The 12,497-nt window shown below is 34.5% G+C and overlaps 1 protein-coding gene across 4 annotated transcripts in view; it reads left to right on the top strand.

Moving 5' to 3' along the window:
• Positions 1 to 12,497, top strand: part of PDS5A (PDS5 cohesin associated factor A) — a 125,871-nt gene that overhangs the window by 79,157 nt on the left and 34,217 nt on the right. For 3 of the 4 annotated variants that reach the window (XR_004298843.1, XM_032400222.1, XM_032400224.1), the window contains exons 18-22: positions 2,601 to 2,706; positions 4,482 to 4,642; positions 8,204 to 8,327; positions 9,142 to 9,300; positions 11,741 to 11,809. Coding sequence is in view for 3 of the 4 variants with exons in the window: in XM_032400222.1 (XP_032256113.1) it covers positions 2,601 to 2,706; positions 4,482 to 4,642; positions 8,204 to 8,327; positions 9,142 to 9,300; positions 11,741 to 11,809 (619 nt within the window). In the remaining variant the exon portion in view is untranslated. The remainder of the gene's footprint in view (positions 1 to 2,600; positions 2,707 to 4,481; positions 4,643 to 8,203; positions 8,328 to 9,141; positions 9,301 to 11,740; positions 11,810 to 12,497) is intronic. The other variant, XM_032400225.1, reaches the window with a different exon arrangement.

Raw genomic sequence — 12,497 nt, 5'->3', positions numbered from 1 at the left:
ACCCTAACGTCCATCTCTTGATAATTGGGTAATCATACTGTGATATATCCATACAATATATACTTTTCAGCAGTAGAAAGGAATAAACTACTGATTCTACTCAACAACATGAAGGAATCTCAAAAGAATTATGTCACTTAAAAAATGTCAGACACAAAATATATGAAATTCTAGAAATGGTAAAATTGTAGTGACAGAAACCAGATCAGTGATTGCCAGCATGGAAAAAGGAGATTGACGACACAGGGGACATAAGGCAATTTTTTGTGAGGAGATGGGAATGTTATTTGTGTGTGTGTGTGTGTGTGGCGCGCACATGTATGGCTATAATCAAAAAGACAGATGAGTTGGAGAAGGTGCAAAAAAATTGTTACCCTCCTGTATTGCCGGTGGGAATGTAAAATGATGGAGCTGCTTTGGAAAACAGTTTGGCAGTTGCTCAAAAGGTTAAAACAGAGGGAGTTACCATAGCAACCCGCAATTCCACTCCTAAATATATGTCCAAGAGAAATGAAAATATATGTCCAAAAAAAAAAAAAAGAAAATATATGTCCATACCTGTATATGAATGTTTATAGCAACATTATTCATAATAGCCAAAAAAGTGGAAACAACCCAAATGTCTGTCAGTTGATGAACGGATAAATTGTCTTCTATACTGGAAGGTTATTCAGGATTAAAGTGAATGAAATACTGATGCATACTACAGCATGGATGAACCTTAAGAACAGTTTGCTAAGTGAAAGGAGTCACAGAAGACCATATATTGTATGATTTTATTTATATGAAATATTCAGAATAGGGAAATCTATAACAGGAGAAAGTAGATTAATAGATTACTAGGGCTAGAGGAGGTGCAAGTGAATAGCAGTGACTCCTGTTGGAAAGGGGTTTTTTTGGGGACAGGGAGAAATCTAAAATTAGATTGTGGTAATGGTTTTACAGCCCTGTGAATCTACACTAAAAACCATTGAATTACACATTTTAAATATGTGAATTATATGATATATAAATTATATTTCAGGCTACTGTTTACATACACCCCTAATTTGTTTTCTCAAAAAAAAAAGTTGTTTTTTTAAATCAATTGAAGATACTAAGGTTTTTCAATTATTGTGTTGTTAGAAAGGAAAGGAAAGTACTAAAAGTGGTTTAAATTATATAGAAGATGCATCTGTGCATCTTATATATTTTGTACTTAAAATTTTTTTAATAATTTAAAATATGCATATTTTTCCAAAGGAAAAATTTTCACCTAAAATTTATCATTAGCTTCCATTTGTTAAATATTTGCTATATACTAGGCCATTTGCTGTAATAATTTAATGTCCCTCAAAATAAGGTAGTATTATCTTCAGTTTACTGATGAGGAAGCAGTCTCAAAACCAAAAATCACATCTGTTTTTACTTAAAATAGTATCATCTTGCTACATAGACTGATTTTTATTGACCAACTAATATTCCATTTTGTGGTGGTTAGGTATGTTTGAAAAATTAATTCCATAATGTTGGACAATTAAATGGTTTTTTAAATATTTAAATTCTAGTTAGTTAACATATAGTACAGTATTGGTTTCAGGAGTAGAATTTAGTGATTCATCACTTATATACAACATCTGGTGTTCATCACAGTAAGTGCCCTCCTTAATACCCATCACCTATCTAGCCCATCCCCCACCCCCCTCCCTCATCAGCCCTCAGTTTGTTCTTTACTGTTAAGAATCTCTCACGGTTTGTTTCCCTCTCTCTTTTTCTTTTCTTTCTTTCTTTTCTCTTCCCATATGTTTGTGTTTTGTTTCTTAAATTCTATATATGAGTGAAATCATATGGTATTTGTCTTTCTCTGACTGATTTATTTCACTTATAATACACTCTAGTTCTGTCCACATCATTACAAATGGCAAGATTTCATTCTTTTTGATGGCTGAGTAATATTCTATTGTATATATGTACCACCTCTTCTTTATCCGTTCATCAGTCAGTGGACATTTGGGCTCTCTCCACAGTTTGGCTCTTGTTGATAAGGCTGCTTATAAACATCAGGGTGCATGTGTCCCTTAGAATCTGTATTTTTGTAATTAAGCGGTTTTTTAATTGATGAATCTATTTATGAATATAACATGATGCTTTTGATGAACTGCTTCTTTGCTATGAATTTCTAGGAATGTAATTACTGATTCAGTAAATTATCAGGGATTAATTTAAACATCTTTGTCCGTGTTTTTGTTAACTATTTGCTTTTTGCTTTGAGTGAATTGTCATTTGTCCATTTAGCAGCTGCTCTCTTGTTTTTCCTAAGATTGTAAATGATATCTTTATACATAGAAATCAATAGTAAATTATATTTCCAGTATGTGTCGTTTAATTTTAGTTTTGTTGTTTTTCAGTAGAGTTACACATGGAGTTTGGTCGGTGGTGTAGGGAGATAAACTAAAATATATCTCAGCTGTCAAATAGGGAGCAAAGTTTAAAAAAAGTTTTTTCTCCATGAACATATTTGTATCTGATGTTTAGATTCTGTATGTATTCTGCCACAGTGCAATTAGGATACAGTTACTAATCTAGTAAGATTACTAATTGAGATTTTCTCGTTTTAATAGTGCACTGGTAAAACTGATGAATAAATCAATAGAGGGGACAGCAGATGATGAAGAGGAGGGTGTAAGTCCAGATACAGCTATTCGTTCAGGACTTGAACTTCTTAAGGTACTTTTGAGATAATTTTGTCTCCATGCATTTCCACAGTTTTAATTTGAACTCCCATAAGGATATGCAAGAGTTGGACTTTATTTCACTGGAAACTATTTGAAAGATTAAACATTTGTGGTAGAAATCACAGTTTATAAAAATGTGTGTTTTTACATTACAATAATGTAATTGTTTTACATTATAAAATAATAATGTTTTGGGGGTTTGCGGTTTCATCATTTGCATGCCTGTATTTAATAACATGTGCTTGTACCAGTATGTTCTAAATGATCTAGTCTTACCTTTCATCTGGAGCAGTAGGATTGCTCACAGGAATTACATAATAATAGCATCTGTCTGATCAGGGAATTTTTAAACAATTGCTAATCATATTTATATTCTTATGCCAAAGAATTCAGAGAATAGAGCAATTAGTTAAGAGCCAGGTCAGACAAGACTTTATGGATAAGATATGACTTAATCTAGGGGAAACACAGCATCATCAAAGAAGATAATTCTTGGCATATTTTAGGAATTGTTGGGAGTCTAGCCTAACCAGAGAAAAGGACTGCTTTGGGGAATAATGGGAGACAAAATTGGTTTTAGATTGTGGAATGCTGTTGGAGCAGAAAGGTGTTATCGGGGTCTTTCATTCTGGCTTTTAATATGGTAACAGCACTTGACAGAGCTTTCATCAGATGGAGTAAAGAGGAGAGGAAATTGAAGGCAAAAGATGTTTAGATCATTACAATATATAAACTAAGGGAGAAGAGACAAATCAGTGCAGTGGACGTGAGAAAGAAAACAGTGATGGGATTGTACTAGAATGGTCTTAAATATAATTTCATGGAAATAATTGATAATGATGCTTCGTAAGAAAGATTCTAATTATATTTTTAATGATGAGGTTATATTTTTAAGTAGTTTTAAGAGTGAAATCATCCTTAAGATGAACATTTTTAATAGGTTTTTTCAGTTTTTCAAATTTGATTCTCCTTTTTTCTGTAAGTAAAACTTAATAAGGTTTTATATTATCAACTTATTTAACATGTCAACGTATTATCTAAATATCAACAAGAACCTAACCAAATGAGACAATCTCTTTACTTTATAACCCAGTAAATAAATGCTTATTGAATAAGTTAATGAAGACTACATACTCCATCCCCTGCCCCTCACTTCTCCACTTAGCCCTTATTACTGATATTATGCTAACTAAATTGTTCCCACTTCATAGAAAGTAAACTTTGTAGACATGTGATGTCTAACTTGCTGTACATTCCTTTGGGATAGACTGGGACTTATGTAGGCATAAATAAGGGAATAATTATTTATGTTTGTAATCATGATAAAAGTTCACAGTTATGGCTTGTTTATAGCTACACCCAGTGCACTTTTTGTGATGGATTCCACTTAAAATATCCCTTATAGAGTATCTTTTTGCCAGCGAAATAAAGCTGAGTTAACATTTTGTTCACTTCACAATATCGCAGTCCATAAAAAAGGAGCCACGTTTTCTGCATTCCCAGTATCAGGATAGACTAAGAGGTGAAGAAGAAGATAGGGCAAGGGCTATAAATCAGCTCTCTTAAGGAAACTAATGCACAATATTTCTGCTAATGTCTGATTAAATGCAACAAATTGCAAAGGAGGCTATGAAATAAAATCTTCATTCTGTATAGCTAGCATATGCAGCCCAATATTTTGAATTGTATTTATAGTAGAAAATATAATTATCTTTTAATGGATTAAAACCATTGTCTATACTTCTAAAGCTGTATCTATTCCTCCAGGTTCTGTCTTTCACACATCCTACCTCGTTCCACTCTGCAGAGACATATGAGTCCCTGTTACAGTGCCTCAGAATGGAAGATGACAAGGTAGCAGAAGCTGCTATACAAATTTTTAGAAATACAGGCCACAAAATAGAAACAGACCTACCCCAGATACGATCGTGAGTATATTTTTTCTCATGGTAAACACAAAGTGGTTTTTGTTGTTGTTGTTTTAACACAAAAGTTTTTTAAGTGTGGGAGCCATACAGTCCATTTTCCCTTTCATGGAGGAAGATAGGAGCGAGGAAAGAGAATTTTTACTTAGAAGCTACTTGTCTGGGGGCAACTGGGTGACTCAGTCTGTAGGGCATCCAGCTCTTGATCTCAGGGTCATGAGTTCAAGCCCCATGTGGGGCGTGGAGCCTACTTAAAAAAAAAAAAAAAGCTACTTTTCTCTATCCTTTGTTTTATCTTTACTCTGCCTCATTCTCCTCCTCCACCATTAAAAGAACAAACTGAAACTTTGTTTATAACAAGATTTTTAAATATTAATATTAATAATTAAGAGTTTTCACAGAATTTCAAATTTATGGTTAATATATCTTCGTTATCTAAGTATGTTCATTTTTTTTTTCTCAGCTGGTTTAAATTCCATAGCTGCCACCTTCATGTCTCACCAAAGAATGGGATAATCAAGTAGTGTGCTTAATAGCGTATCTTATTAGTTGGTTGGTTGTTGGCAGTGGTGCTTTGATAATTTTGATCTCTCTCTCAAGCTTACCTTTCCCCTTTCACCATAAGAATGAAATACATGTTGATATTTTTACTTTGGCATCTTAAGGAGGTTGCCTTAGGATCAAATTTGTGCTGAGAGTTTATATTTAGACAAAAGATGTGGGAGATGTCTTTTGGAAGAAAAACACATTGCTGATAGCTCTTGAATCACATGTTCAGGGTATATGCAAATAGTTTTGGATATATCCAAATCAAACCAGTTTTTCCTTACCAGGTAATAATAGGATAAGAGGACTCCTGACTCCTAGTTTTTATTAAATTTGTGAGCTAATAGTTTAATTTGAGAAATAAGTCAATGTTTATTGTACATTCTCTTCATTCTCAGAACTGTACTGGCTAATAATAAAGAATTAGTACAGTCAGTCCCTGTTCTCAAGGAGTTTATAGTCTAGAGAGAATAATCTTTATATTTGTACATTGAAAAAAAACCATTGACACAGTAGGATAAAGTTTCTGGTGAGTTTTTCAAGGTAGGAGAACCTTTTTTAAGGTAAAGGATTTATTCTTAAAGGAATTCTATCCAAAATGAAGCAGTGGAAAAATGGGGATAGATGGAATCATTAATTTTTGGACACAAGGAATAAAACCTCTTATTCTTTTTTTTTTTTTAAGATTTTATTTATTTATTTGACACAGAGCACAAGTAGGCAGAGCAGCAGGGAGAGGGAGAAGCAGGCTTTGGCTGAGCAGAGAGCCCAACTCAGGGCTCCATCCCTGAGCCAAAAGCAGACGTTTAACCGACTAAGCCACCCAGGCGCCCCAAAACCTCTTAAGACTAATTAGAAAAGGATGCCTGGGTGGCTCAGTCGGTTAAGCGTCTGCCTTCGGCTCAGGTCATGATCCCAGGGTCCTGGGATCGAGCCCCACATCGGGCTCCCTGCTCAACGGGAAGCCTGCTTCTCCCTCTCCCTCTCCCTGCCGCTCCCCCTGCTTGTGCTCTCTCTCTAATTAAAAAAAAATTTTTTTTAATCTTAAAAAAAAAAAAGACTAATTAGAAGGAAGGAGAGAATCATTGAAAAGCAGAGAAGCACAACAGTGCAGGCCTCAACAATAACCTTGATGGCATCATTAGATTATAGCACACTAGAACAACAAGGAAAAAGGTTAAAGTTGATTTATGTGTTGTCATTTCATTAGACTAAGAAGAATTAATAATACGTTTAACAACAATTTGATCAATGCTGCGTCTCCCTTTGTTACTTGTGTTATTTATAAGAACTGTTACTGGTAAATGAGTTTGTGAGAGAAAGACAGTGCTCAGTTAAGGAGGCTGCTTGGGCATAGAAATCCCTAGCTTACCATTTTAAACCTGCGTACAAAGAAATGTGGCATACTCAGAAATGTCAAATCCACTTTATGCTGACTAGCATATGTTCCAGTTCTTTGGTTGAGGTGCATGACCTGGAATCTGGGGTACTTGCTCTTAATGTCCAGCCTCCTGTTTTCATGAGAGGACCCTTTTTCACCATTGTATTTGACACAACTGACCTTATAATCTATAAAATAGGACCACTGCAGTAAATGAATGACAGGTATTTTTCCTTATATTTTTTTTGCCTTAAATAGATTTTCTTCTGATTAAAAAAAAAATATGTGTATGTTCATTGTAAAAAGCTGAAACTTTAGGGTATATAAAGGAGAAAAAGAGTCACTATCAACACTTCGTAATTTTTAAGAGTATTTTATCTACTTGATGTATATACCTGTTTTTTTATAGGTTGATACACACATGCTGTTTTCTTCGTACAGTGTTTTCCCATATCATCAACATTTAATGCTTAAGACTGTAATGTAGGACAATAAAGTACATATTGTCCTAAGGAAAGATTGTTTTACTTTGATCTTCAGTGTCAATTTGGAGGTTAAGTGCAGGGATCTTGGAACAGAAGTACACATCTTCACATCCCAACCTCACCAAATACTAGCTCCGTCAGCTTAAGAAGCTTAAATAAATAATATTTTTGTCCTTTAGTTTTCTTATCTGTTTAATGTAACAGTCCTCTTTGTGTGACTGTGAGGATTAATTGACTTAATCCATGTAAAAACACTTAGAAAGGTGCTTGGCACAAGTACTCAATAATCGTTAGATGCTTTTATTACTCCTCTACCAATATATGTCTGTATCCTTGCATACTTTGTTTCACTGGTATCATTTCAACTTTTTAATAAAACTTGGCCTTTTGCTACTTTTTTTCCATGACTGCTTTAAAATAACTGAAGGGGATTGTGAAAGGGAAATGGAAAATTAGGAATATGTACTTAGAAGGTAGATATAAGAGTATGGCATGGGGCAAGTTTTAGATTATAAATTAAGGGTGGCTTGTTTATTTCTCCATATTCATGAGGTGGCTTTAAAACAGAAATTGTCTCCCGAAGTAGCCTTTTTCTTTTTTTCTTTTTCTTTTCTTTTCTTTTTTATTTATTTATTTATTTATTTGACAGAGAGAGACTGCGAGAGAGGGAACACAAGCAGGGGGAGTGGGAGAGGGAGAAGCAGGCTTCCCGCGGAGCAGGGAGCCCGATGCGGGGCTCGATCCCAGGACCCTGGGATCATGACCTGAGCCTAAGGCAGACGCTCAACGACTGAGCCACCCAGGCGCCCCCAGAAGTAGTTTTTCTTGAGACATTGTATTTCTTGGATTATAGTTGAGGACAGATAAGGAGCTTTAAATCTTTCTGTAGATGAGGTAATTTTTACGGGAGTCTCCTCGGGGTGCCCAGCTGGCTCCGTCGGTGCGGCACGCGGACTCTTGATCTCAGCGTCATGAGAGTTCGAGCCCCACATTGGGTGTAGAGATTACTTAAATAAAATTTAAAAAATAATGAGAGGCTCCTCTACCAGCATACATCCAAACAGTTATGGGAAAGTAGGTAGAGGAGACAACCAAAAGAACTACTTGTGGTGTATGGGCTTTTTTTTTAAACTATGATATTATTTTTTACAGGACCTTAATTCCCATTTTACATCAGAAAGCAAAGAGAGGTACTCCACACCAAGCAAAACAGGCTGTTCACTGTATACATGCCATATTCACAAATAAAGAAGTCCAGCTTGCACAGATTTTTGAGGTATATATAATATATAGGATGCGTTTATGGATGCGTTTATGTTGATTTTTATTTTTATGCTGTGTGGTTTGATGAAGATAGAAGGTAGATTTTTTTTGGCTATTTTTTAGTCTCACCCTCGTATATAAATTCTATGGGAGCAGGGGCTCTCTTTTTTTTAGCACTGTATTCTTAGCCTTTAGTTCACATTATATGTTCAAATCCTACATACAGAAGAATATTTTGTGTGTTTGTGTTAGAACATTTTACTTAGTTTTAGCTTTATTGGCTCTGTGGTATGTATCCTCAGAAAGTAACTTTAAACTACCCAGTTTAAAGTACCTGAAAACCCTACCTGAAAATTAGTCCTGTTTGCCTTTTCTTATGTGTGATCCTTGACCTGATTCCACTGTTGGGAAGGTACACCTGTTATTATAAATTGGATATAGTATCAGCAGAACCCAGTGAACACTTATTTATGGTCCATGGTCTTTAAAATGTCCCCATAGGGTAAGAAGTCCACCAACATAACAAGCCTATTATTGTAGATGGCTTGAAAATAATGCTGATTTGATGACGCAGAAATGTTCTTGTTTTTACTTCTGCCTTTTATGTGTGCTTTTTTTTTTTTCCTGGATTCTTTCAATCTTATTGAATTTCAGTAGTTGAAATAAAAATTGAGTGTCTAATATGGCTGAAGCTACTTTTGATCATATTAGCACAGCTTTGTTTGGGCACAACAAACTCAGGAGGGTCAGGAACATTTACTGTTTCCATAGAATGTCTAGATATTTATAAAACAAAACTGGTAATTTTGACTGTTTTATTTTTATAGCCACTCAGTAGGAGTCTGAATGCTGATGTACCAGAACAACTTATAACTCCATTAGTTTCATTGGGCCACATTTCTATGTTAGCACCAGATCAATTTGCTTCCCCAATGAAATCTGTAGTAGCAAATTTTATTGTGAAAGATCTGCTAATGAATGACAGGGTAAGTTTCTAATTTAATTAAATTTAGAATAAGACTAAAACTATTTACATCTTTATCACAGAAACATTTCTGCTTCTCTATTTAATTTTCCTTTTAAATTATTGTGTTTTCCCTCCTTATTTACTTAAATTTCCAAATGACATCCTGACTTTATGTAGCTATTACCAGAACTTAACATTTAAGAAAGAAAAAATGAGAACATGAGATGGATGAATCATGAAGTAAAAAATATAAGTCAAATGCTATTATCCTAACATTTGAAGGACAATTTACTGGAGTGCTAGAATTTTATCAGATGTTGTTAAAAATATGAGTGGATTTGTATTTAACTAGTGTTTTGAAATATAATTACATTGCATTTTTGGCACTAGATGCACATTTTAGTTATTGAAGTGTGTGGGGTGGGTACACACACGTGTATGTGCATACATGCTAATTTATTAACTCTGGGCTGGAGCCTGGGAATATACAGCTTGAAAAGGCACGCCAAGTGATTCCTGAAACACACCTCTGATTAAGAATCACTACTTTACCAAGTAGATCTAAATTAAAAAGTTGTTGAATGAAGACAAATCTGTTTTACCTGCTGGATCATTGTGGATGACTTTCAATGCAGTGCTAATTTATCCAGCTTACCTCTTCCTTCCACATGATCCAATAGTCTTTGGAACCTTCGATATCTAAACTTAAAAAGAAAGACATTTGCCCGTGCATTCCATCCTCTTTCCCTTCCCCCATTTGGATGTAATAGACAAGAATGGAAGAGCATAGCCAAAGTGTCATTTCCCACTCAACACATTCAGGCTGTTCTTTGCACTACTGATAGATATGAATGGCAACAAACGTGAAATTTAAGACCCCTCTTAGATTGACTAGATTGTAGTTTACAATGGCTCTTTTTTGTTGCTGTTTGTGTGGTAAAATATGCCTAATATAAACGGCATTTTTGCCATTTTTAAGTGTCTATCACTTACATACACCAACATTCTTGTTTTTGTTGTTGGGTGGGTGTTTTTGTTTGATTTGGTTTTTTAAAAAATAAAAAGTTTTATACCATGTATGCCTCCTGTATACATAGGAAATACCCAGGAAAGCCAAACAACTCTCCGAAATGACCCAAAGTACCACCTAAAATATGTACCCACATTTTTTGTGTAACTGTCACCACTATTTTCAGAACATTTTAATCTCAGAAACTCTGCATTCATTAACCAGTAACTCCCATTGCTTCCTTCCCACAGCCTTTGGTAACACCTCTGTTGTACTTTGTTCTGACTTTGCATTTGCCTCTTCTAGATACCTCTTATCATACAATATTTGTCCTTTTGTTCCTGGCATATTTCACTTAGCATAATGACTTCAAGGTTCATTTGTGTTATGTATCAGAAGTTAATTCATTTAATGCCAGAATAATGTATCTGTAGCCTACATTTTTTTTATTCATCTGTTAATGGACAGTTGTGTTTTTTCCCACCTTTTAACTTTTGTGAATAATGCTGATGGGAACATTTGTGACCCTGTTTTCAAATCTTTTCGATCTGTACCTCGGAGTGGAATTGCTAGGTCACATGGTCATTCTATGTTGTACTTTTTGAGGGACCACCACACTGTTTTCCACAGTGGCTGTACCATTTTTGCATTCCTAACATCAATGCACAAGTCTTCCAATTTTTGTCACATCTTTGCCAATGCTTCCTCTTTTCTCTGTTTTTGATAATGGCCATTCTAGTGGATGTGAAGTAGTATCTTGTGGTTTTGGTTTGTGTTTCTCTAATGACTAACAGTGTAAAGGTTTTGTGTGTTTTTTTTTTTTCCATGTGCTTTTGGCCATTTGTGTATCTTCTTGGACATTCAAAGTCCTTTGCACACTTTTAATTGGGGTGTTTATTGTTGCTGAGTTGTAAGAATTCTTTATATATACTGAGTATTAAACCCTTGTCAGATATTTGCCAAATCAAAGATGATGAAGATTTTCCCCTGTATCTTCTTTTAAGAGTTTTAATAGTTTTAGCTCTTAAATTAAGATCTTTGATTTATTTTTTTTGAATTAATTTTTGTATATGATGTAACAGTTCATCTTTTTTTTGCTTGTGGATATCTAGTTTTTCCAGCACCATTTGTTTGAAGTAATTGGCCTTAGCAACCTTGTTAAAAATCAGTTGACCATATATGTGAGGGTTTTCTGGGTTCTCTATTTCATTCCATTGGTCTATATGCCTATACATGTCAGTGCCATCCATTTTGTCTTGATTACTATAAATTTGTAGTAAGTTTTGAAATCAAGAAGTTCAAGTCCTCCAACTTTGTTCTTTTTCAAGCTCTGGTGACTTTCCTATAGGTTTCCTAGAGCACTGCATTGTTCAGCATGAAAAACTTAATGAAGGAAACTCTAAAAAATCTTTCTAAGAGTTAAATATATTCAATTGTCTATTGTCTATAGTCAACAGGTGAGAAGAATGGAAAATTATGGTCTCCAGATGAAGAGGTTTCCCCTGAAGTACTAGCAAAGGTAAATTTGTGTAGGCCTTGATAACTTTTGTGTTGAAATAATGAACATTCATAGACACCCTTTTTCTTTAATCTGACAGCTAATAGTATTTTTAAATGAGGTACTTTATTTTTAAATCAAAAGTTGTTTCTCTCAAAGAAATTATAGTCCTCATTGAGTTATTTATATATAGATATGTCAGCATCTTCTGTAGAACTTCATGCCTGCTAAAATAATTTCAGTGAGGCTGTTTTACACAGAAATTGTAGGATGTCGATGCTCAGAAGCATCTCAGGTCTAGCCTAACTACCACTCTCTATAAAAATATGAATATTAACTTGGCAAAAACAGATGGCTGTCATCGAATTGGTAACTTTTGATAGATACAAAATGTCTCTCAGTAAAACTAATTTTTAAAGTGGTGGTATTGGGGTTGAAGACAAGACTTGTTTTGTTACCATCTTCCTTGATAATCTGTTTCACCTTGTATAGCTTCCTAGTCTGTTCCATCAATTCTTTTTTCCAGATTGTCAATAAATTTCGTAAATAACACCTAGATCCTTTAGCTAGTTCTTTCACATGTATTGGTAGCAATCTTTTGAGTATAAACCTCCAAGAAATTATGACCACAAATAATTATGGAATCTCCTAGTTTTTTTAATCAGGATAGTCAGACAGAATCAGACTTAGTGGTTTCTTCAAAGTAGTT

The sequence above is a fragment of the Phoca vitulina genome, unplaced genomic scaffold (genome assembly GCF_004348235.1).
Source record: "Phoca vitulina isolate PV1807 unplaced genomic scaffold, GSC_HSeal_1.0 scaffold3, whole genome shotgun sequence".
In the NCBI taxonomy this organism is placed as follows: domain Eukaryota; kingdom Metazoa; phylum Chordata; class Mammalia; order Carnivora; family Phocidae; genus Phoca; species Phoca vitulina.
Note: the sequence above shows the minus strand (reverse complement) of the source record. Positions and strands in the feature narration are given on the sequence as shown.